Raw genomic sequence first — 22,194 nt, 5'->3', positions numbered from 1 at the left:
CTTTTTTCTTTTCTTTTTTGTGCCTGAACTGGCGAAGCCTTCATTAAACATCGCTGCTGCTTCACATCGGCGTCGCGGCCTTGGCCAGGGCTTCCGCGACGCGATCGGCCATGGCGGCGTCTCTCCGGGCATCGTCCTCCCTGCGCTCGCGCCTCCTCTCGTCCTCCTCCGGGTATTATCCGTGGCGCCTCCTCCTCTCCTCACCCGTCCACTCGGACGCCCCCCACCAGACCGAAACCCTCGCCTTCGACGAGATCCAGCTGTCGCCCGAGAAGCCGCCCACCGCCACCGCCTTCGTCCTACACGGCCTCCTCGGCTCCGGCCGCAACTGGCGCTCCTTCTCGCGCATCCTCGCCTCCGAACTCCATAGCCGCTCCCCTTCAGACGGTATACGCTGTTCTCAATTTTTTGATGCAATCAGCACACCAATTTCCTAATTCCCATTGCTATCTATACTGCACACGATCTCCATCGAATATAGTTTATCGGTTTCTTATAGAACTGAATTTTTTTATGCAATCAGCACACCATTTTCTATGCAATGAGCACACTAATTTGATTTCCCCTAATTCTTCATGTACTGTGCACGTGATGTCCATTGAAATATGGTTCGTCGGTTGCTCTTGAAGTACAGCCGTACAGGAAGTTGTAGAACTGATTTGTATGGCGTTGAGTGTGTTTATATTCCTGTGCAGAGTGGAGGATGGTTCTCGTGGATTTGAGGAACCATGGCAGGTCGGCCGGGATTAAGGGGTTCGACCCGCCCCACAACATGTCGACTGCCGCGAAGGATCTCGCTGATTTGGTGAAGGCCCGTGGTTGGCCATGGCCGGATGTTGTTGTGGGTCACTCTATGGGTGGGAAGGTTGCGCTAGATTTCGCAGAGAGCTGCTCACGTGGTGTGTATGGAGAGTCGGCTGTTCTTCCCAAACAGGTGCAAGGAGTTATTATCAGATTTGGCATAGCTTGTTCTAAGATTGTTCTTCTGCAATCCTCACATATTGTTTTGATTCCGTAATTGGAAATTTGGAATTAACAGCTCACAGTAATTAAATGGTGAGATAACTAAGTTGGGGTGGAAATCGGAATTTCATGCTTCTATAGGCTAAGACTAAGCACATTTCTTTGAATTGTGTACTCGGAATTTGAGTCTACATCACAGTACTGTTACAGACAGTTTTTTTGCTGCTCCTGTCATGAATGTACAACTGTTACAGACAATTTAATATTATGATTCATTTCTGTAAACAAGTTCCTTATTTGTGGGACTGTGGTTGTAGTTGTTCATGCCTATAGCTCATATTACTGGCTAAGAGGACATGATATGTATCACTATGTTATATTTTTCCTTTGATGCAGAACAGCTCTGGGTCCTAGATTCTGTCCCTGGACAAGTATTAACAGATAACAGTGATGGTGAAGTTGAACGGGTTTTGCAAACACTAGCGAGTCTTCCTTCTTCACTTCCATCACGCAAGTACTATTTCTTCCCTTCCCTTGATGAGGTTTAGTCATTCTTGCTACCTGATGCATTTATATAGCAACATGGATACAGATTTACACTCTGAAACAGCTCACACTTAGAGAGAATAATGGAACAAATGAATAATAGATTGTGAAAGTGGGAGTATGATCCAGAACTATGCTATTGTAAAACCATAGGTTATAACAGTGTAGATGGAATATGGATGCAAAATTTGTGCAGTTTAACAGCAAGGTCATCAACTTAACAAGTCATGTGTCCTGTACTGTTTGTTGATGTTCATAAGTGATAATGGTGTGTATTAATTAAGGGAAACCTAAATTCAAGAAGTTCATGTTCTGGTTCTTCCAAATCTATAATCATTGTGAGTAACGATCATTGTGAGTAACAGTCGAGCAGAATTGCAATCCATTGAAAACTTGAAATTTGTTCTGATGCCTGAAGCATCATTGATTTTCTGTGTACTATTGAATCAAGCAAGCAACCTTACTGTTCAAGGATGGGAAATATTTTGGACGTATCTAGATGCTTAGCATGAACAGCCTCTGGAACTATACATTTTAAATGATTTACATGTGTCCGCTTCCTTATTGCAAATTCGGTTGTGTGCCACCAGGTGGGTTGTCGACCACATGCTCAGCCTTGGATTTTCAAAATCTCTTTCAGAATGGATTGGCAGCAACTTAAAGAAGGACAATGATCATGTGACCTGGGCTTTCGATCTTCAGGCTGCCATAGACATGTTTAATTCTTACAGGTAAGTTTTGGGTTATTTTTACTGCTAACAACTGGGCTCCTTTCCTGTCATATACTCGTATTCCTCGTCCATCTTCAATTAGTGAAGTTCTCATGTAACTGCATATATTATGCTTGAGGGTCAAGAATTTCCTATAAATTATGTTGCTTAGTTGAATTGTTGTTCATTTAAAGGGAAAGGAGCTACTGGGAACTGCTGGAGCACCCACCCAAGGATTTGGAGATTGCAATCGTGCAAGCAGAGCGCAGCGACCGATGGGACCCTGATGATGTTCAAAGGCTAAAGGCATTGGCAAAGAGGGAGTCGAAGCCTGATGCAGGGAAGGTGTCACTTCACGTTTTACCCAACTCAGGCCATTGGGTTCATGTGGATAACCCCAAGGGTCTACTTGAGATCATGGCGCCTAACTTCCTGTCAGCTGGTAAAAATTGAGCAATATTTTCAACTGGAACCTTCACTTAGTGTGACATCTCAGTTTGATGACCGGAGGGATACCATTATCTTCTCTCGTTTTGTTGTCGGATGAGAGCTCTTTGCCTTCGTTTCTTTTTTATGACAACACGCTTATACCTTCTGTCAATAATAGAGGAAAAGATTATCTAGAGTCCCTTGCTTTCTTTCTGCAAGGTCATTGGGTTAAATTGCATTGTTTGAAAGTCGATTCCATTAATAAAGGAGAAAGTGTTATCTGTTCAAACATTGAATTAACGTTGCGTATGTATGGCATCAACTTGGCATATGATTCCCTTGATTTCTATGATGACTTGAATTGATAGGAGGCAGAGAACTCGCCTGCTTCAGAGTTTCAGATGGCACCAGGGCGGCGCTGCGTTTCTGCAGTTTCATTCGGGCCTTTCCTCTCTTTCATCTGCAAATTGTTGGACAGGAGCAACCCGTTGCCATTCGGGATTTCAGTTCCAGCATTTGAGTGGTTGAGACTAATCCCTGTCGAGTGCAGCAACGGGAAACCCCTATTTGGAAGCACGTGCTTGGAAGCGCAGGCCTCGCTTCCCTCTCCGAGTCAGAGATGACCTCATCCCGAATTAGTGAGTACAATTCACCCAACCAGATCATTATTACTTCATTTCGTACATGAATCAAGTCCGAGACGGTGTCCCACGTCGCCGATCCACGAACCATTCGCTGGTTCAAATCCGCAGCGACACGGCAGGAGTCGTCGAGCTCAGCTCGTGATCGTGTTATCCCCGCACTGTAGAACGGGGATTGTCTCGTGATCGTGATCGTCGCAGCCTCGCCGGACGGCATGCCACGAGCTTCTTGTCTGGAGCAGCGAGCGCCGAGCACGACAGCAGCGCCTCGTCGGTTCGCCATCAGCAGAGGCGGCCACGGAACGAGGTGCTGACTGGCGAGCCGACGAGCAAGGCGACAAGAGCCACCGCCGCGTCAGACCACAACCACCACCAATCCAGCACGCCATCTCTCTCCGTCTCCGATCCAAATTCGCGCGCACACTCGCGGCGAGAGCAGCGGCGTCGGCGGCCGCCCGCGCGTCCCTTCTCCTCGATGGATCCCGCGAGCGGCGGCGCGGGCGCCGAGCTCGAGTGGCGCACCCGCGCGCCTGGCGGCACGGAGTACAGCTGGTGCCGCGCCGTGCCGGGCGGCACCGGCACCACGCTGCTCGCGTTCCGCCTTTCCCGCGGTGGCGCGGCCGAATCGGCGGCGGCGGCGCAGGCCGCGCTGCGCTCCCTCCAGAACGCGCACCCCGTCCTCCGCGGCCGCCTCCGGACCACCCCCTCCGGCCCGACGCTCGCCTTCCCTTCGGCCGCGCTGCCTCCGCCTCCGCTGCTCCCGCTCGAGCCGCTCCCTGCGCCGGAGTCCGCGGCCGACTTCCACGCGCTCCTCGAGCACGAGCTCAACCGCAACCCGTGGGCCGACTCCGACGACGCCCCGGTGCTCTTCGCCACGCTCTACGAGCTTCCACCTGCAGCCGGCGGCGCGGCGCTGTTCGTCCGGATCCACACGGTCGCGTGCGACCGCTCGGCGGCGAACGCGCTGGCGAGGGAGCTCCTGGTGCTGCTGGGCGGCGGTGGGAAGGAGGGGGGGCGCGCACCGGAGGACGCGGCGGCGGAGGCGGCGCTGGAGGAGAAGATCCCGCAGCGGGACACCTGGAAGCCGTTCTGGGCGCGCGGGCTGGACATGGTGGGCTACTCCATCAACGGGCTGCGCACGTCCACGCTGCCGTTCCTGGAGACTGGAACGGAGAGGTCGACGCAGATGATGCGGCTCACTCTCGGCCGCGACGAGACAACGAGGCTGCTCGATGTGAGCTCAAATTCCTGTCCTGTCCTGTACCATTGCATTTCTCTATGCTTTCCAAACTCCTGTGCTATTGCAATTGGCACCACACACGTAGATTCATAGCTCATTGTCCTCTAGGAGTGCAAGGAGAACGGGGTGAGGCTCTGCTCCGCCATGGCCGCTGCGACTATGCTCGCCGCGCGGCAGTCGAAGCCGCTGGAGAGCGGGCAGCAGGAGACGTACTCCGTCGTGACCCTCATCAACTGCCGCAAGTTTCTTGAACCGGCCTTGGACGATCACAACGTCGGTGAGTGTCATCTCCAACAATAAGCTCATCAAATGTTGCAATGCGAGCACCACCATTGATGTCGCGTCGCGCGTTGTCAAACGTCGCAGGGTTCTTCTACTCCGCCATCACCAACACGCACACGGTCCACGGCGAGGAAGGGCTGTGGGAGCTTGCCAAGAGGTGCCACGACTCGTACACCAGCGCCAAGAGCAACAAGAAGCACCTCACTGACATCAGCGACCTCAACTTCCTCATGTGCCGGGCCATCGAAAACCCCCAGCTGACGACGGCGGGGGCGCTCCGGACGGCGCTCGTCTCCGTGTTCGAGGAGCCGGTCATCGCCGACATGGCCGAGCTGCAAGGCAATGCCGGCGTGGAGGACTGCGTCTGCTGCGCCACCGTGCACGGCATCGGCCCGTCGATCGGCGTGTTCGACTCGATCAGGGATGGGAGGCTGGACTGCGCGTGCATGTACCCTTCTCCTCTGCACTCCAGGAAGCAGATCCAGGAAATCTTTGACAGGGTGAAGCAGATTCTGCTCCATGCAAGTGATGAAGGCTTTGAAGATTGTGCCTAGTAGATTCCCGGAGCTTATTATGGTCTGATGGGCCATTTCGGTAAAATTGTTGGCACATTGCTGATGAGACATTCTTTCCAGGTGAGGTTGCAATGTAGTGAAATCTGAACAGATGCGTTCTTTCGATTCTCGACATCAATAAAATGATCATGTGCAGGTTGTAATCTGATAAAATTATGGTTGAGTTATAAAAAAGAATATATATTGTCTGTGAAACAAATGCCAAACATCGAGTCCTTGCATTACCTGCAGTACAGTTGTTATATTATCCATCTATCCGTATATGTTGTTGATACCTGTTTCACTATCCGATGCACGATGTAACTGAGGCTTCATTTCTGCTATCTATCTGTATTTTTTCCTTTAACACTGCACATTTGCACCTAGTGCTGCCTGAGGCTCAGCGGATTTGGCAGGATCGAAATAACAAATAGGGTTCGGTTTGTTTCAACTGCAAATTTCTTTAAGGCCCCGTTTGGATCATTGGAATTGAATTCCATCCTAATAATTATAATTTAGACACAAATTAATTAAGCTCATATAATTGTATGTGGAATATAGTTGTATATTATAGTTGGTGATATGGGAGAGATACTTATATGTTGCACTTCTACTATAGAGAAGCGAGTCTAAGAGCGTGCTATAAGAATTGAATTCCATTCTAATAACCATAATCTATAGAATCAATTTCCATCTCCTACCCCATGAATTTAAGATAGGCTTATATCTAAACTTTGAAAAGTTGTGGAATGCCACATTCCAACATAAATTAGCCTACTCCATTAAATAGATTCCAATTCCTTCAAAATGAAGGGACCCAAACGGGGCTAAGGCAATTTCTACAGAGTGCTCCAGCATAAAGAATGTTTCAAGTTTATAAGGTAAAAACGACGAAACATGAGTTATGATCATATTAATCACAGTATGATATCGATGGCAATAACAATTAACAAACGGAGAATAAAACCATCTATGGATGGTTTCATGGTTGGATAGCAACACGAACGTTCACGCCTGAAGCAAAGGAGTAGTACTATCTTTTTGGCCATGCCTAGCAGGCCAGTACGACTCCGAAAATCCTTCCCTGAATAGGAAGGCAATCTCTCGCGGTCTCGCCTCGCCAGACGCCAGCTCGCCATATATCAACCTCGCAGCCACGGATTGCCTCACGAAGGTCTCGTATTCGCTCTTACCGTATTTGTATCGCAGACATAATCTTGCCCTTCCATGCAACGCACGCTCAAGGCCTCATGCCGCTATGCACAATCAAACTCTCATAGATCAGCAGAAACCGTTCTTCTTCTGTGCAGGGTACGTGTACCGTGTACGTGCTCCCATGGCTTCGCCTGGAAGGCTCTGCGTTTTCGTGGCCCTCCTCGTGGCCGCCGTGCTCGCGGCGCCGGCCGCGTCAACGGCCGACGCGCCGCGGACTGGCGCCAGGCGCCCGCCGCGCGTGCCCCGGTCTCCACGGCGGCGAAGTCGCCGAAGGCGGGGTCGCCGCCGGGGCCGTTCCCACCCGGAGCTCCCGCCTCCATCGAAGCGCCGTCATCACCTGGCGATGGCGCGACGATTCCGTCGTCCGGTGCCATCCCGCCTGGCACGGCTTCAGCGACTCGGCCGGTGGTCACTGCCATGATCGCGCCATCAGCGCACACTAGCATCGCCGCGCCGGCCGTGTCTTCCTCGTGGACCGCCGCTTTCTCCTCCGTCGCAGGCGTGGTGGCTCTGATGCTACCCTGAGGTTTATTGATCAGCTAGGAATCTGAATTAGTTGCAGTAGCAAGGAACCTGAACTAGTGTCATACTATTTGATCCGACATGGTTCCGTAATTCCATTGTTTTTCGCAGAGGTTTTGAATTTCTCGTTTCAATTTCTCGTGTTTATTACGAAGGAAATAAATATCTTTTTACCAAGGAAGTGTTACCATGTGGATCCTTGATGCTGTGATTTCAATCTGGGTACTCTTGTACTAACTTGTAAACGATGATAAAATGAATATCTGAAGTCAAACCAAAGTCCTCACAGATCTCTACGTACATTACATACATACATCTCAAACCAGATCAGATCTGAGCACGTGAAGCAGTGAGCATGGCAACATGCTTCACTGTGAAATGTGAAGGGTTAATTCACCTGTCACATCGGATGTTTGGATACTAATTAGAAGTATTAAACATAGTCTAATTACAAAACTAATTGCACAGATGGAGTCTAATTCGCGAGACGAATCTATTATGTCTGATTAGTTCATAATTTGACAATGTGGTGCTACAGTAACCATTTGCTAATGATGGAATAATTAACCTTAATATATTCATCTCGCGAATTAGACTTCATCTATGCAATTAGTTTGTAATTAGCTCATATTTAATCCTCCTAATTAGCATCTGAACATCCGATATGACCCTGCTAAGTTTAGCACCTCGTATCAAACACCCCTAGATCGGCGTCAACCTAGAGCACCAGGAAATAATCTTACAGTAAAGTAGGTTAGAAAACAATCATGCCCATTTCAATCACTTCCTTCTTTTTTCCCGTGTAGTTACACACGCTGGGGATAACACAATAAGCTATACACGCTTTCACAACCGTTCAAATAACCCCCGAATACATTAGCTGCACTCCAGACAAGAAAAGAAGAGGTTAGCATTCACAACTTAAGTGGGACATACCGAGTAGCTGCACAGAGGGGGGTTTGAGGCTTATGGGGACTTTACAAGGAGATGCTCATACAGTTTCGTGGGGTTGTTGTGTATGATTGATGGATTAGCATCTTCCAGACGCTCTGCAAGGGATCTGAGCATGGAGACCAGATGCCGCGTGTTCTTCGTGCATCGGCATACAAGGTCTAAGTAATGCACAGCCTCCTGCGGAAGGAGACCGGTCATGAAGAAGGGGAAGAGCTTCGAGTGTGTCACCTCCATTGTAGCTACCGCCTCTGAAGCCCATGCGGAACTAGACTTGTCAGAAACCTTCCCCTCCTCCCGCTGCATACGCCGTACTCCTTCCAACCGTGGGAGCATGTCACCCTCTTCTTCCTTGAAGTGTTCTTTTGTGTGATCCTGCCGCAAATAAGATATACAGTGAACATGACGGAAAGGGATTTGAAGTTACAAGCTCACTGCCTAGGAGTTCTAATGGTTTATGAATGAGTTCAGGATTGGTCCAGATATGTTAAGCTATTTAGCTAAAAATCCAGACAAGAGAGTTTGGTATTATTGAGAGACATTTGCTAACCAGCCAAGTATGAGCAGTAATCAATTGTTATTTCTAAATGACAGATCTATAACCAATCATACTGCATGAGTGCAAGACCTCATTTCTTAAGTAGTTCAGATATTCTACAGGCAAGTTTATCATTATCTATACAAGTATATGCATCAGTTCATAGCTATTAAAAGGCCGCCAAGGGTCGAAGGTTTCTTAGCTTGTTCTGAGCCTACTAGCTGGCTAATTTTGCCTGACCATTTTATCAATCAATGTTATCAGTAACCAGCTCAAAGCAACATAGGCCACACAGTGAGTGCAATCACCAAATATCAACTTTGGAACAAGGATTCTTGGCGTCACAAGTCAAAACCAAAAATATGAAGCATTCATTGAATGGAAGTGCCCATGATGATTAAACCATATGCGATAATGGTCTCCAGACCTAGGCCAATGTCTTTTCAGAGGCTTGCTAGGAACATGTGGAATAGGGCCAGCTGTAATGAGCATAGAATGTTGAAACCTTTATGATCATGCAAAGCAATCACTTCTTAATAGCTTGGGCCAGGCTGCACACTACTTCTCCCCTCAACTTTCACTACACACCGTCCAAATTTCCAATGTAAAAGGAGAGTTGTATGCTAAAAGTCAATCCTATACAATTTCGAGACACTAAAATTCCTATGTAACCTTTTGCTAAAACAATGCCAATTTTACAGATCAAACAGGGCTGCAAGCTACTTTTCCTTTCCATCTCTTCCCCATAGGCGCAATATCAATGCACTAGAACTGCGAGGATAGCTGTATGCAGTAGGCATGATGGTGAATCCAGATCCAATTCGACAGGCCATGAAAGTTTTTTAGCTATGATGGCTGGAAGTGGTCCTTATCCAGGACCTACATGATCTTCCCACTTCAATGAAAAGTGCAAGTGCACAGTAGAACTTTTCCACGGGAGGAAGAAAGGAATCAATTTTATCCTTGGGGTAACATGGTGAATGGTCCCTCATCATTCTTCTAGTCCATATCACTTTCGGTTACTCCTTTTCAAGAGAATATCCCATGGCAGGTTATTTGCTAAAGGGATACAGATTAGGACAGGGTAACATCCACACCAACAAATTATCACTTTTGCCTGAAGGCAGTAGAGAAGCCTTGCAAGTTACAAAAGGTGTAGTTTGCATAACAACCTCCTAACGGTTGCCATAAGGCACGATTCTGAAGAAACCTATGGGCCTTTGCCAATTCTTTCAGGCTTGGCATTCAAACCTAAATACTAGCTTCCACCACCAGAAAGCCTAATACTAGTGTATATTCTGAACCAGAAGGTTTCACAGGCAATGCAGAGTCAGAATTATGAAGATCTTGGCAGATGAAGAACAACCAGATGCAATTAACTGGATAGCGGATATAATATGAGCAGAGACTGTACCTGCAATGCTTTGAGGCGAACCGAAAGGTTGACCAGCACTTCATGGAACAGGGGGCTGCCTAATTCCAATGTCAGCAGTGTTTTTATATCCTCCTTGATTCCATTCATCATTGGCAGGTGCCTCCCATGCTGCTCATTAACTTTATCGCATACTCCTATGACACAAAATACTTAGCGTCAGATTAGATTACAACCTAATCATATCAGGATGCAACCACTTGGTGATTAAATAAATGTGCAACTAATATCTTGGATCGAAGATGCCAAGACTGGCATTTGGTGTAGCGGTATGATTCCCACTTCAGGACCTGGAGGCAGTGAGTCAGATCCTCGCAAAGCCAGGTTTGTTTGTTTTTTCACTTGGGAACACCCAAATGTTTAGCTTTGCTATACTACACGACATTGTAATATTTTGTTAGCTTCCTTTAACAATCAGAACAAAGGGAGCCTGCACAGCTAAGGATAGGGGAATACAGGCTTTTTGTCGAAGTGCAGGAACAGACTCGTAGAGGAAGAAAAGGGGACGCGCCATCTTTATCATCTATCTAAATAGATTCTCTCATTCCTCAGAACTCACCAGCACAAGTGAACAACTCCTCAAAATAACTAACCCAACCAAAATAGAATGGAACTACGAATGCAGGGAGGGATCAAGTTGTCTAAACGCAGATGCACCCCTTTTGCACGACAGGAAGTGGTGAGTGCAGAAATACGCTAAACATGCCCCATAGATCCCCAAAATTACCAATGCACCTTAGCCAATGAGAGATGTTTAGGTGCAAAATCATGCGAAAACAAGTACTCTCATAACGCAATGCAGGACAAATAAATAAGATCAAACTCAAATCGACCTGGAAATGATGCCCTCTGTATATCAGGAAAGATGAGCGTCTCCTCCATCCTGGCGTGCTCCAGCATCACCTCCATGGCGTCCCCGTACCACTTGCCGAGCCTCCTGACCTCGGCGGCCTCCACGACGCTCCTCCCCTTCCCGGACTTCTTCCCCTTCTTCACCATCTCCGCCACCTTCGCGGCCACGCCCTCGAGGTGCCGCTCCGCGCTGCGGTGCTGCAGGCGCACGAGCTCGGCGACCTCTGCGGCGGCCGCGGCGGCCGGCGACGCGGCGCGGGACCTCTCCGGCGGCGCGACGCGCGGCTTGACATCGAACCGCGCGTCCACCTGCCGCAGCAGCTCGTCGGCGGTGCCGCAGACCTCCGGGTCGGCGGCGGAGAGGCGGAGCACGGGGCGGCCGAGCGGGGCCGCCTCGGAGGGCGTGAAGTGGAGGGGCGCCGCCGCCTTGTAGAGGAGCGAGATGCGGAGGCGCCACGCGACGGGGCAGCCGTCGGAGCCGTAGACGCGCACGACGCCCGCGTCCTCGGCGTCGACCGCGGCGGCGGAGAAGGAGGGGGATCTGGCGAGCGTGTAGGGGGAGACGGAGATGGAGTTGACCGTCACGGTGGGCGCGGAGACGGCGCCGTCGAGCGGCGGGGAGCCCGGCTCCGCCGGGCGGCGGCGGCGCGGGGACGGGGAGCAATTGCCCATCGGGGTGGAGTGAGCGGGAGCGCGCGGGGAGGAGGAAAGGGTTTGGGGAGTGTTTGTGTGTGGGTGGGGAGGGGAGGGGCGCGCGAGATGGTGGAGCGGGCGCGGTGTGCGACGGAGTCAGGAGTGGGAGCGCGGGGGAGCTTGCGTGGGAGGCGGAGGAGGTGGTGTGCGAGGGGCGTTGGGGTGCGGGCGAGGTTGGCGGAGGGGATGGTGGGCCCGGGCCGGCCGGCCCTTTTTAGCTGTTGTGCCTGGATTTTTGTTAAGGATGTTTGATTTGATCCGGAAGATTTGTTTAGGCAGTCCCAGTAAAACATTGATGGTTGTTTCCATATCTATTAATTACTTTGACAACTCAGTTTTTTGTTTATGTGGCAATGAAGTTAATGTAGAGAGAACACACAATTAAGAAATGGTTTTCTTCTCAGGAAACTAAGTCTTCACTGGAAAAACGCACCAAAAAACCAAAGAAATGGTATTAGGGAGAAACCACCGGTTTCTAACGGCCTCCTCTGGAACCAATGTGCCTGGAACACAGGGAGTCCACCAGGCACCAGGCCTCCTTTACGTGCATAGAGGATCTGGTACTAGAAGAGAGAATGATTGGTTGGATTTTTGTTTAGACTCTAGATAAAAAAAAAGTTAGATTGTGAAGGATGATTTCTTGATACAATATTTTAGACTATGGAAAATACGATGGTTTCTCCCATTAGGATTGCCCTCAGTACTATATTTTTTACTGTACTTTACTATCGCTCTGACCCGCGGAAACTGCCAGGTTTCGGAGTATGGGTAGAATGAGAAGATCTGCTGATGAAATGTTTTGATGTTTATTTTTTTTTAACCTTCCAATCATTATTTTACAAGATTTTTCGTGTTACATGAACTCAAATTGCGTGTTGGTACTAACTCTGGTCTTTAACGTGCCAAACATTTCCGGCTGACCTACAATTCGGCTAACCTACCACCGAAAGATGGAAATGTTTTTTTTTTCGCGGTACGAAAGATGGAAATGTTGTTATCAGGTACTACAATTGAACACTTCAAGTTTCGCTTTTCTAGAGGACGATCTCTTTTCTGAGAATCATATGGCACACGAATTTATTGGACAACTATAATCTGTAGTTCATATTTTTGAATGAGATATCTAGCTTATATGTGGGCGCATGCATTATTATTTGATAAACAGTCTATAACTAATGGCCATGAGGAATGGTTGCGCTGGAAAGCTAAGCTTGTTTGACAACTTGCACCTAAATTTTGATACCTCGGATACCTATAGGTTTTCTCTTGAAATCATTCACAAACCACACCTATTGCAGCACGGGAATGATGATAAGTTTAAACAAGAAAGAGCCCACTGAGTATGCTAGCTATCCTATAATCTCGAGTTCGTGAAAAGACTAGGGAATCATAAGGTGCGTTACTTTGCTACTAGCATGCATAAAGCGGTAATTATTTTCCTAGTTTCTACTAGCATGCATAATGTTCCAAGATTGCTGCAGAGGGTGTTACATGTACTGTACAATTCACTCACGACAAAAATTTAAATATAATCTGCGCCAACTTTTTGAAGGCCATATCCAAAACCATTTCCCCAAAAAAGACAACGCCCAAACAAACAAGCTCTAATCCACATAAGACAAGGGGGCAGGATCTCGCACTTGATGGCAATTGAATGCTGGTCTTGAGCTACATCGGTCAGAAATCAACGAGACGAGTTAAAAGCGAGAGCCGTGCTTCCGTGGATCGATTATTCAAAAGGAATCCAGTACTCACGTTGCAACGGTACAATAATTATGACTAGAGGGGTGTTTGGATCCTGGAGCTAAAATTTAGTCCATGTCACATCGGATATTTGGATGCTAATTAGGAGGACTAAACATGAGCTAATTACAAAACTAATTGCAGAACCCCTAGGCTAAATCGCGAGACGAATCTATTAAGCCTAATTAATCCATCATTAACGAATGTTTACTGTAGCACCATATTGTCAAATCATGGACTAATTAGGCTTAATAGATTCATCTCGTGATTTAGCCTAGGGGTTGTGAAATTGGTTTTGTAATTAGCCTATGTTTAATACTCCTAATTAGTGTCCAAACATTCGATGTGACAAGGGCTAAAATTTAGCCCGGGGATCCAAACACCCCCTAGGTCCAGTGACCCGGAGGCCGGAGCCGCTCGCGTCGTCCCCAGGGAAGATCCAGGCGGACCACCGCCATGCGCCCCGGCGCTCCTCCGCCCCTGTTCCTCCACCTCGCCGCTGCCGGAGCACACCGCTAGAAGCTCGCGCGGGCGGAAGGATGATGGCGGCGAGACCTCCTCCCGCGCATCTTCCCTCTCCCCGAGCCATCGTTCCCTACCGGAAACCCTAGCGCTGCCACCCCTTCTCCCTCCCCCTCCCATCTCGATGTCGCCGGAGCTGGCCCGCCGGATGCCTATGCGGTAGCTAGGAGGGTGTGGCGTCGCCAGAATCCTTCGATTCAGGCTACTAGCCTGGATCTGGGCTGAGTTGGGTAAGGGTGATTTGCCCGTGGCGGTGGCGGCGGAGGCTGCGCACGGACGTGTGGCCTGCGGCGGCAGCACGGGGTGAGATGGCTTGCGGCGGCGGTCTGCAGCGGCTGCGTGCGGGGGATGGCCTGCGGCGGTGTCGACGACAGCCGCATGGGGGGCGGCCGCACGGGCGAGGCGGCTTGCGGCGTGGGAGCTGCAGGCTTCGGTCATCGAGCTTTCGTCTACTCCGCCGGAAACACACCTGCGCTGTGTGTGGGGGTTCGGTAGGCGCCAGCGGAGTTGCAGCCGCGGCAAACTGGTTTAGTAGAGATTTGTGAAAATCAATTAGTAGAGTTAGTTTGTTTTAGTAGAGTTAGCTCAAGCTTGTTAGCAATGTGAGAATCAATTGGTAGAGTTAGCTTGTTAGTAGAGTTAGCACAAGCTTGTTAGTAGAGTTTTGTAAGAATCAATTAGTAGAGTTAGTTTGTTTAGTAGAGTTACCTCAACAAGTAGATAGAGTGCTCATGTTGTAAGCTGTCAACCTCCGATCATTTGGATCATCATTAAGCTTTCTAATATGCCTTTGATCTAAAAAGTTCTGCAGATGGATCATTCAAGTTCGTTGACAAGCCCTTTTCGTGTAACCACGCCTCGACATCAAGAGATACAAAAAGGATCAAATAATTGCAGTGTGTATCCATTGGCAGGACTCTCTTGATTGTTAGTAATCAAGTAATCAACTCTCTGATCGGAGAGTACTGGATAAGACGTTCCAACGGCTTAATACCAAAGACTTGGCTCGGATATGGCCAGTAATAGTGCCGCCGATGCCGATGGATTGCCTGGCGACAAAGCCAAAGCAAGCACAGGAGTACAGAGCAGTCCTAGTGGTCGACGGGTCGAGTAGTCCCCAAGACTGATTCAGCAACCGTCTTGGCACTGACAGCCCTGGGCGTCAGACCTGCCCAAAACCAGGTCAAGTGTCGCCACCCGACGACGACGCAGATGGGTGGGGAGCCGTCCGCCCGTCCCGGCATCCGCGTGTCGCACAGCCCCGACCGGCGGCACGGCCCATGATGAATTTTCACCTCGACCCGGTCCGCGCCGTTCCGAGCCAGACGTCTCACATGGGCCACGGCTCGGCTTCCTCCCCGCTGCGGCGGCGTCGAGGCACGGTCCTCGACGTGCGCTCGCTGGGACACTGCCACTGCCACGCAAATGACTCCGTTGAGGAACCAGACGTCCGAACCTGAATTGCCATTTACTGGAATCTCTCTCTGTTTATCATAAAGAAAACGGTCAACCGCCTGATGGGCTAACATGCGATGCGGCCGGTGGTGACATCTCCACCATGGAGATGGAAATGATAGAAGTACGGCTAGACATCTAAGAAGTGAACGTCATGATGGTTAATGATGGGCGTAATGGAAGAAACTTCCTGAATGCTGATCCCGTGATCCGGGTGTGGATCGAGCCCATGCTCGTGTATAGCCACGATAGATCTTAGCTGCTGTAAAGTTTCAAAAAAACAAGATGTTAGCTGCTGGCTGCAGTGCCTGACCGGTTATCCCACGTGAAACTGCTCTGACGGCGAACAGCTTCATCCAATCAGCTTGACTGGCACCAGGCAGCGGCTGTCTATCTTGCGGAAGCGGAAGATACATACTCCGTGGGAGTTAAAACTTCCAGCCCCATCCAAACTCATCTCAACCTTATCTTCTTTTTCCTCACCTTCTTTCTCAACCTTCTCATTTGATGATGGTCCATAAAAAAATATTCGATAAAAAAATGTTGTCCAATATTTTTTTCAAAAAAATTGGACCAATTTTTTTTCCAAAAGGTTGAACCAATATTTTTTCAGAAAAAAAGTTGAACCAACATTTCTTCGAAAAAGTTGAAACAACATGCCAACATTTCTTTAAAAAAAGTTGAATCCAAAAAAAAGTTGCACCAACATTTTTTCAAAAAAGTTGATCCAACATTTTTTTAATTGTTTCAACATTTTTAAAAAAAATCTTGATTTTTTTCACCGCCGACCGCACCTTCTTCTCCGGCTCCGGCGTCATGCGAGCCCACGCGCAGGTCGAGACGGTGCAATGGCAAGCGCGGGGGCCGACGAGGGCGGTGGCACGGGGCGACAGGCAGGCAGCCGCGGCGCCGCGATGGGGACGGCCGCAACGGCCGTGGTGGTGGTGGTAGTATGACAGGCCCCGCGCAGGGGTGGCGGCGCAGGCAGGGGAGGGAGGATGTGGGAGTTAGAATTTAGTTTTGATGCATCTATCTGATTCGCTTGCGCGAATCTCATTCCTTGCACGTTCAATGTCTTCCTCCTTCCAGATTTCCGGCATACGGAGTATCTACACTACAGAAAGGCTGGCGAGTGGCGACCCAGAAAATTTTAGCCCGCTATTCCTTGAAGCTTTCTTTTAGGCCTACTTGTAGACAGAATTGTAGGCCTCTCTTTGGCGCGCCCCGTATGGGCCAAAATTGCGAAGTTCCGATCCGAAGTCCAGACGAAACGGCCCAAATCCAGGCCAACTTGGGCTCTCGCTCATCACACACAAGTCGCCCGGCCCGCCTGAATTCGCGCTTGCCCTAGTGAAACCGACACGAGCCCCACCCACACGGCCGCACACCAACAAGCGCGCACCGATGGCGGCCGCCGGGAACGGTGAGACCACCGCGCCGCCGCAGCAGCAGGAGCCGCCGGCGGCGCCGGCGGCGGGAGCGACGTCAGGAGGAGGCGTGATCGCGGCGCTGGAGGAGCAGTGGCGGAAGACGAAGGAGCACGCCGAGACGTACCCCTACGTGTGGGGCTCCTACATCCTCGTCTACGGCGGCCTAGGCGCCTACCTCGCCTGGCGCTGGGGCAAGCTCCGCCGCACCGAGGACCGCGTCCGCGTCCTCCAGGAACGCCTCCGCAAGCTCGCCGCGGCCGAGGAGTCGCAGGCCGCCTCCGGCTCCGCTTCCACTGCCCCGACCCCTCCTCCCCCGCCGCCGCAGCCGGCTGCTAGACCAGCCAAGCCCGCCTCCGGCCCGTGACTGGGTAAGAACCCAATTTCCAGCTTCTTGACGTGACGGATTACAAGTTACAGAGTGATTCTCGAGTCTTTTGAGCTTGCGGCCTCCCGTCTTATGTGGTAGGTGATCCTAGATCAGGAGCAGAGGTGAGACAGTGGCGAGTCTCTGTTTGTAATCGAATCATTTGGGAGAAGCTTAAAATTTTGCGGATCATGTATGGTCCTTCCCACGAAGGATTTGAATTTACTGTTAATGTCAACCAAAACCCTTCTTAGTGACATCGTACCTTTTGACTCCATGATGCTGGTTTGCAGTTCTCCATCCACATCCATTTCCTCACTTCCTGTAATAATGCCATTGGTCCTTAATGTTTATACTGTGATCTCACTGAATCTTCCTGAATTATCACCATTGGAGTACATTATGTGGTGTTATGCATAAATGGGTAGAGAAAGCTTAACAAACATTCTTGCTGCCTAATTTGGCGTTTAACATAGCTTTCGATTGCAGGAGACTAGCAGTGCAGTTCATGGTCCTCTGGATAAGTTGACAGAAAGAGCTCAACCAACACACCTAATGTTCCTGCTAATTTCTAGAATCCGCAACCTAACATTGCCTATTGTGAACTATCAAGTAGTTCGTATGAAGTTCAATTGTAGAAATCAAACTGCTTAGCCTCACTGTGATGCTTTAAAATATTGCACTAGCCTACAGTTGGCATCCATAGCTTCATTGTTTTACAAATTTCAGGATTAAGTTATGAGAAACCATCTTGAAGTTTTCTTGGGCTATCTTGTGCCAAGTAGCTCGAACCAAATGACAGTCAAGTCTCTTTTTAGCTTGTGCAGTTGTTTTTGTAACTACTCTACAATGTACTGTTGTTGAATAGTTTGCTCAATGCATTATTGGTTATCGCCACTGTTGTTCTGAATCTTGAAAGACTTGCATTTAACTGTGCAATGTGATTGTTGTACAGTTGAGATTCGACTAATCCTCCAAATTCCTTTATATACCCGTACTCTGCCCCCTTTTTTTGAACCATGCAATACTCTGCTATAGGTTTTACTTGGGTTCTCCAATTCAGAAATCGTTCTTTAGATGCCTCTTAGCTGTGCTCATATCATTAGCCTACTAAGATTCAAGAAGCACTCGGGGTTGCAGAAATTAATTCCATTTGTATTCGCATAAGAGGATATTGTTTTCAATTTATCATACCTGACACTTGATCTTAATGTGGTTCCTCGCCCCATTCTCCACTGTCTTGTAATGTGAGTCTGTCGCAGCGTACAATAATTCTGACCCCATGGGAGCTAGTGGGGCTGTTGAGTGTTGACCAAGGTCCAAGCATGGTCCTTTTTGGAATCAAGATGCAGATTGGCATGTTCCCGGGGACTACATAGCTTCGTAGGTTTACAGAATGATGCTAGATTTGGTCTTCCATCTCCATCTCAGCAGTCTTTAGATGTTTCATATTTTGAGAAGGCTACTTCAGCTTTCGTTTCTTTGTTTCACCAAGATGATAATATGCGTATGACATGTTTGAGGTCCCTGTGTTTGATCGCTGCAGGCTGATCCACCAGTGGCTTGTAGTGGCCAAGGGCCATTCATGTGTCTCTTTCCTAGTATTGTTAGGCTCCAGTCACCTCGCAAGGTCACTCATGTGCATCTGGCTGCAATGTTTAGCAAGCTTGGAGTTGGGATTTGGGAGGAATCAGGAATGAGCAAAACGGCACGTTTACAAACGATGCCACGGTTATGAAGGACTGCAGCTATACGTGCGGCGAAGACAACAAAATAGTACAAATTGGCCTGGTGCTCCGCTGATGCCCCCCCTCCTGCTGCTTGGTACCCAGCCCGACATTGCCATGTGATAGCTGAACAGGACTCGTGCCAAGAACTGGCCTTGATTCCTTTTACCAAGCCCCGCCCTGCTTTTCTGATCAAGTGACCATGAACTATTCTGCGGTAAATCTTGGCTCTGGCCTCTGTAATATAACTGCTGTTGCTGCTGGGTGAGGTTTAGCATATTGTGTTCTCTGACCTTGATAGCTTGATGTTAGTTAGACGTGGTGAAATTATTTTTAACTGACAGGTGTCGACAGGCTGATGATCATGCAGGCGCAACTGTTCTTTATTTAAAAAAAAAACTTCAAGCACTGCGACAGGTTCATCACATTTTTGGTGGCTGGCCACTGACTGTTGCAAAACTAAAAGACAGATCGGTCTCAGCGGATCACTGGCCGTTCCACGCTGAAATGAAAAGACTAAGCTTATTTATGGGGAGGGCCACAGCAGAAAATGGGCTCTGTCGGAGGTCTCCAGATCGGCATAAAATCGCCTCGGTCACTCCTGTCTGCTACTACTTTGCTTCACCGTTATCGTAGACCGACCAGGTAAATGAGCTCTGCAGAAATTGAATCTTGCCCTGTAACTTTGGAGGTTTTACAGTGATCGCTTTGCTTGTTTCTTTGTTAGGGTGCCATTACCATTTCTTCTTTAACCTCAGTTAGTTGACAGTAGGTGAAACACTCCGTTCAACTCACTGGGACTGGTTTTTTGGGGAGACAAATAGTCGAGATCCGTTTTTGGAGTTCGTTTTGTTTCAGAGGTGGCATTTTCTGCGTCTCTAGTATTATTTCTATAGGACAGCCTCTGAGCACTGCTGATGCAGCCTCGCTGTGCTTTGCCTCCCCCCATCTTCCTCGTGAGAATTTTAAAGGGAAGCGCCCAGCAGCAGCCACTTCTCGGCTTCTCGCTGCCTCTCCTCCTAGCTGCCAGCAATCTCTTGCGCTACCCTGCACAGAGAGACCTTGAGGCTGAGGCAGAGCTAGGTTGGCAGGCAAGCAAGCTGCATGCGTGCAATGCCTCAGGTGGACTTGGAGAGCCTGGTGTGCGGCGTGTCGGGCGCCGGGGCCGGGGACAGGAAGGTGTCGTGCGAGACGGTCATCGCGGGGGGCAGCGGGGACGCCTCGCCGCCGCGGATGCCGCCGCCGCCGCCGCCGCCGCCGGACCCAGACTTCCCGCCGGACTCAATAACCATCCCCATCGGCGACGAGGCGGCGTTCGTGGAGCTGAACCCGATATACGAACGGGACGACTCCACCAAGGGCAGCACCAACCCCAAGTTCGCGGCCGCCGTCGTGGCCAACCCCGTCGCGGCCAAGACGCGGTCCAACTCCACGCGCGTCGCCGGCGCCCCGGCCGCCGCGGCCGGCACCACGTTCTTCGGCCTCCCGGCCAAGATCCGCCCGCCCTTCTCCCGCCGCCGGCCATCGCAGGGCCGGATCTTGGCAGACAAGCGCTCCGGCGGCGGCGGCGGCGGCAGCACGAGCAGCCGGGGCGACGGCGGCGAGGTGGAGCCGCGGTCGCCCAAGGTGTCGTGCATTGGCAAGGTCCTGTCCGACCGGGAGCGCCACGGACGCCGCCGGCGCCGGCGCCGCGGGTGGTGGCACGGCGTGGCGGCCATGTTCCGCTGCGACGGCTGCTGCCGAGCACCCCGCAGCGCTTCCAGGAAGATGGCGTTGGAGGACGACGACGAGCATCAGCCAGGCATTGCCGGAATGCGGAGGTTCAAGTCCGGGCGAAGAGCCGCTTCCTGGGGAGAGGAGGCCCTCGCGGCGGCGGTGGCGGCGGTGGCCGAGGAGAGCGAGGAGAAGGCGAAGCCCGACAGCCAGGACGCTGAGCAGTGGTCCCTGCGGCCGGTAAATTAGGTTGGGGCGACTGGCGTGGGCGGGAAACGATTGGACCCGGGAGATTGTCACCGCTGGGCCCCGCTGTAAGTGACTGCTGGCTGCTGCTGCTGTGGTTGCCAATAGGTGAGCCCGAGGCGTCCGTCTCGAGCTGGCCACCGCATCGTCCGTCACCGTCAGCGAGGGATGGGCTCCGGTTGGCCGATGGCGATCGGAGACTGACCTAGAACTGCGAGTTTTTTGGATTTCGGTGGATTGTTTCTGCTTGGGATTTTGCACCCTGTTTGGAAGAGCTTGTTTGTTGAAACTTGAACCAATGATCGGTGTCCTACGCACTATGCTGCTGTACATACCTCAGCAAATGCGCACAATGCGTTCCGCCGTTCGCGCGTCTTCCTCTCTCTTTCACCGCAACTGTTCTACAGACTTCAGACTTGGCACTGAAACTGACACATTTGTTCAGCTCCATTGTTCTTTTCTTGCCTGTGGGATCGTTCGAGGCCAATCTCGAGCTCACCAAATTGCACACGGTCAAAGCCGGCTTCACTTTCGGTTTGGTATACGCCGCCGCGTCCGCACCCCAACGTACTGCACGGTAGCGGCTTGACCGCTTGATCGCTGATGCCTTGTAGCCGCCGGCCGCACCGGTGCACGGCCGCGCCACACTTGTCCTGCTACGGCACTAGGCCGGCCTCCTATGGACTTTTGTGAGGTCTGAAATCATGAAATGTGTGCAAACGGTTGCGAATCGATGCTTCATTGTTCAGACCTGAAACAAACCCCGTTGGTGACGTGTGTAGCAAAGATAGCTGGCCTCCTCATCAGTTCGGACTTCGGAACAAGATCCTTTTCCTCCTTTTTTTTACAGAACCTGTTCTTTCCGTGAACAGATTTCTTAGTTTCGAACTATTAGGATAAATCCTTTCTCTGATGTAATGAGCAAGGAGATTTTGGTACCACAAGCCACTTGATCACATTTGGATTACTATTGAACTATTGAACTAGTCCATCAACTCGTACTCCCGCACGAGCCAATATTTTTAAAAGATATTGTATTTAAAAGTTATTTGGAAATTAAACTCCTCACTAATAATCAAAATTGTTTACCTACTACTCTCTCATTTTTTCAATACATCAACATAATACTCATATAAATGTGTACTTATCTTTATTTAGTTGTGATTGATTTTTAATTAGTAATTACTTTATACACTTTTTCATCCACATTCACACTTTTTTCATTTTATATCGCACCTCCGTATATTGTGTTTAGTATAAAAATCAATATTTTTCATCACCTCCTCACATACATGTATAAATGGTCTACATGGTGACACTCATCATGCCTATATACCTAAACTCAGTATTTCTATATTAACAATGACATAAATAGATAATTTAGAATCATATATTAGTTTAGTTTTGGACATTTCTGTATGATGCA

General features: G+C 49.8%; 5 protein-coding genes across 5 annotated transcripts; 4 read left to right on the top strand and 1 right to left on the bottom strand.

The window, feature by feature from the left end:
* The first annotated feature begins 4 nt into the window (after positions 1-4).
* LOC117858612 (uncharacterized) lies at positions 5-2,944 on the top strand. The gene is made up of 5 exons (XM_034741715.2): positions 5-387; positions 696-934; positions 1,365-1,477; positions 2,100-2,240; positions 2,414-2,944. Exons 1-5 carry the CDS (start codon positions 111-113, stop codon positions 2,670-2,672), a joined length of 1,029 nt encoding a protein of 342 aa, XP_034597606.1. The 5' UTR covers positions 5-110; the 3' UTR covers positions 2,673-2,944.
* A 141-nt stretch (positions 2,945-3,085) lies between these two features.
* On the top strand, positions 3,086-5,592 carry LOC117858610 (uncharacterized). The gene is made up of 3 exons (XM_034741713.2): positions 3,086-4,523; positions 4,638-4,806; positions 4,896-5,592. Exons 1-3 carry the CDS (start codon positions 3,765-3,767, stop codon positions 5,363-5,365), a joined length of 1,398 nt encoding a protein of 465 aa, XP_034597604.1. The 5' UTR covers positions 3,086-3,764; the 3' UTR covers positions 5,366-5,592.
* Positions 5,593-7,870: 2,278 nt separating this feature from the next.
* On the bottom strand, positions 7,871-11,712 carry LOC117854442 (uncharacterized). Its single transcript, XM_034736628.2, has 3 exons — positions 10,857-11,712; positions 10,006-10,160; positions 7,871-8,428 (listed from the first exon to the last, which is right to left on the bottom strand). The coding sequence occupies exons 1-3, from the start codon at positions 11,545-11,547 to the stop codon at positions 8,069-8,071; spliced, it is 1,206 nt and encodes a 401-aa protein (XP_034592519.1). The 5' UTR covers positions 11,548-11,712; the 3' UTR covers positions 7,871-8,068.
* A 4,932-nt stretch (positions 11,713-16,644) lies between these two features.
* LOC117854652 (uncharacterized) lies at positions 16,645-17,979 on the top strand. The gene is made up of 2 exons (XM_034736880.2): positions 16,645-17,086; positions 17,572-17,979. The coding sequence occupies exon 1, from the start codon at positions 16,693-16,695 to the stop codon at positions 17,080-17,082; it is 390 nt and encodes a 129-aa protein (XP_034592771.2). The 5' UTR covers positions 16,645-16,692; the 3' UTR covers positions 17,083-17,086; positions 17,572-17,979.
* Positions 17,980-18,145: 166 nt separating this feature from the next.
* LOC140220027 (uncharacterized) lies at positions 18,146-21,212 on the top strand. The gene has a single exon (XM_072293832.1). It carries the CDS (start codon positions 19,914-19,916, stop codon positions 20,769-20,771), a length of 858 nt encoding a protein of 285 aa, XP_072149933.1. The 5' UTR covers positions 18,146-19,913; the 3' UTR covers positions 20,772-21,212.
* Positions 21,213-22,194: the final 982 nt, after the last annotated feature.

Source organism: Setaria viridis, chromosome 5 (genome assembly GCF_005286985.2).
Source record: "Setaria viridis chromosome 5, Setaria_viridis_v4.0, whole genome shotgun sequence".
NCBI lineage: Eukaryota > Viridiplantae > Streptophyta > Magnoliopsida > Poales > Poaceae > Setaria > Setaria viridis.
The sequence above is the reverse complement of the archived record's forward strand: the minus strand, read 5'-3'. Positions and strand labels throughout refer to the sequence as shown.

Excerpts from the sequence above, each read along its gene's own strand:
- LOC117854652 (XM_034736880.2), top strand. The coding sequence starts at position 16,693 with ATGGCGGCCGCCGGGAACGGTGAGACCACCGCGCCGCCGCAGCAGCAG.
- LOC117854442 (XM_034736628.2), bottom strand. The coding sequence starts at position 11,547 with ATGGGCAATTGCTCCCCGTCCCCGCGCCGCCGCCGCCCGGCGGAGCCG. Across the intron at positions 10,161-10,856 it reads ACAGAGGGCATCATTTCCAG|GAGTATGCGATAAAGTTAAT; the intron begins GTCGATTTGAGT and ends TTTGTGTCATAG. Across the intron at positions 8,429-10,005 it reads TTCGCCTCAAAGCATTGCAG|GATCACACAAAAGAACACTT; the intron begins GTACAGTCTCTG and ends TATTTGCGGCAG.
- LOC117858612 (XM_034741715.2), top strand. The coding sequence starts at position 111 with ATGGCGGCGTCTCTCCGGGCATCGTCCTCCCTGCGCTCGCGCCTCCTC. Across the intron at positions 388-695 it reads TAGCCGCTCCCCTTCAGACG|AGTGGAGGATGGTTCTCGTG; the intron begins GTATACGCTGTT and ends ATTCCTGTGCAG. Across the intron at positions 935-1,364 it reads CGGCTGTTCTTCCCAAACAG|CTCTGGGTCCTAGATTCTGT; the intron begins GTGCAAGGAGTT and ends GATGCAGAACAG.
- LOC117858610 (XM_034741713.2), top strand. The coding sequence starts at position 3,765 with ATGGATCCCGCGAGCGGCGGCGCGGGCGCCGAGCTCGAGTGGCGCACC. Across the intron at positions 4,524-4,637 it reads AGACAACGAGGCTGCTCGAT|GAGTGCAAGGAGAACGGGGT; the intron begins GTGAGCTCAAAT and ends ATTGTCCTCTAG. Across the intron at positions 4,807-4,895 it reads CTTGGACGATCACAACGTCG|GGTTCTTCTACTCCGCCATC; the intron begins GTGAGTGTCATC and ends CAAACGTCGCAG.
- LOC140220027 (XM_072293832.1), top strand. The coding sequence starts at position 19,914 with ATGCGTGCAATGCCTCAGGTGGACTTGGAGAGCCTGGTGTGCGGCGTG.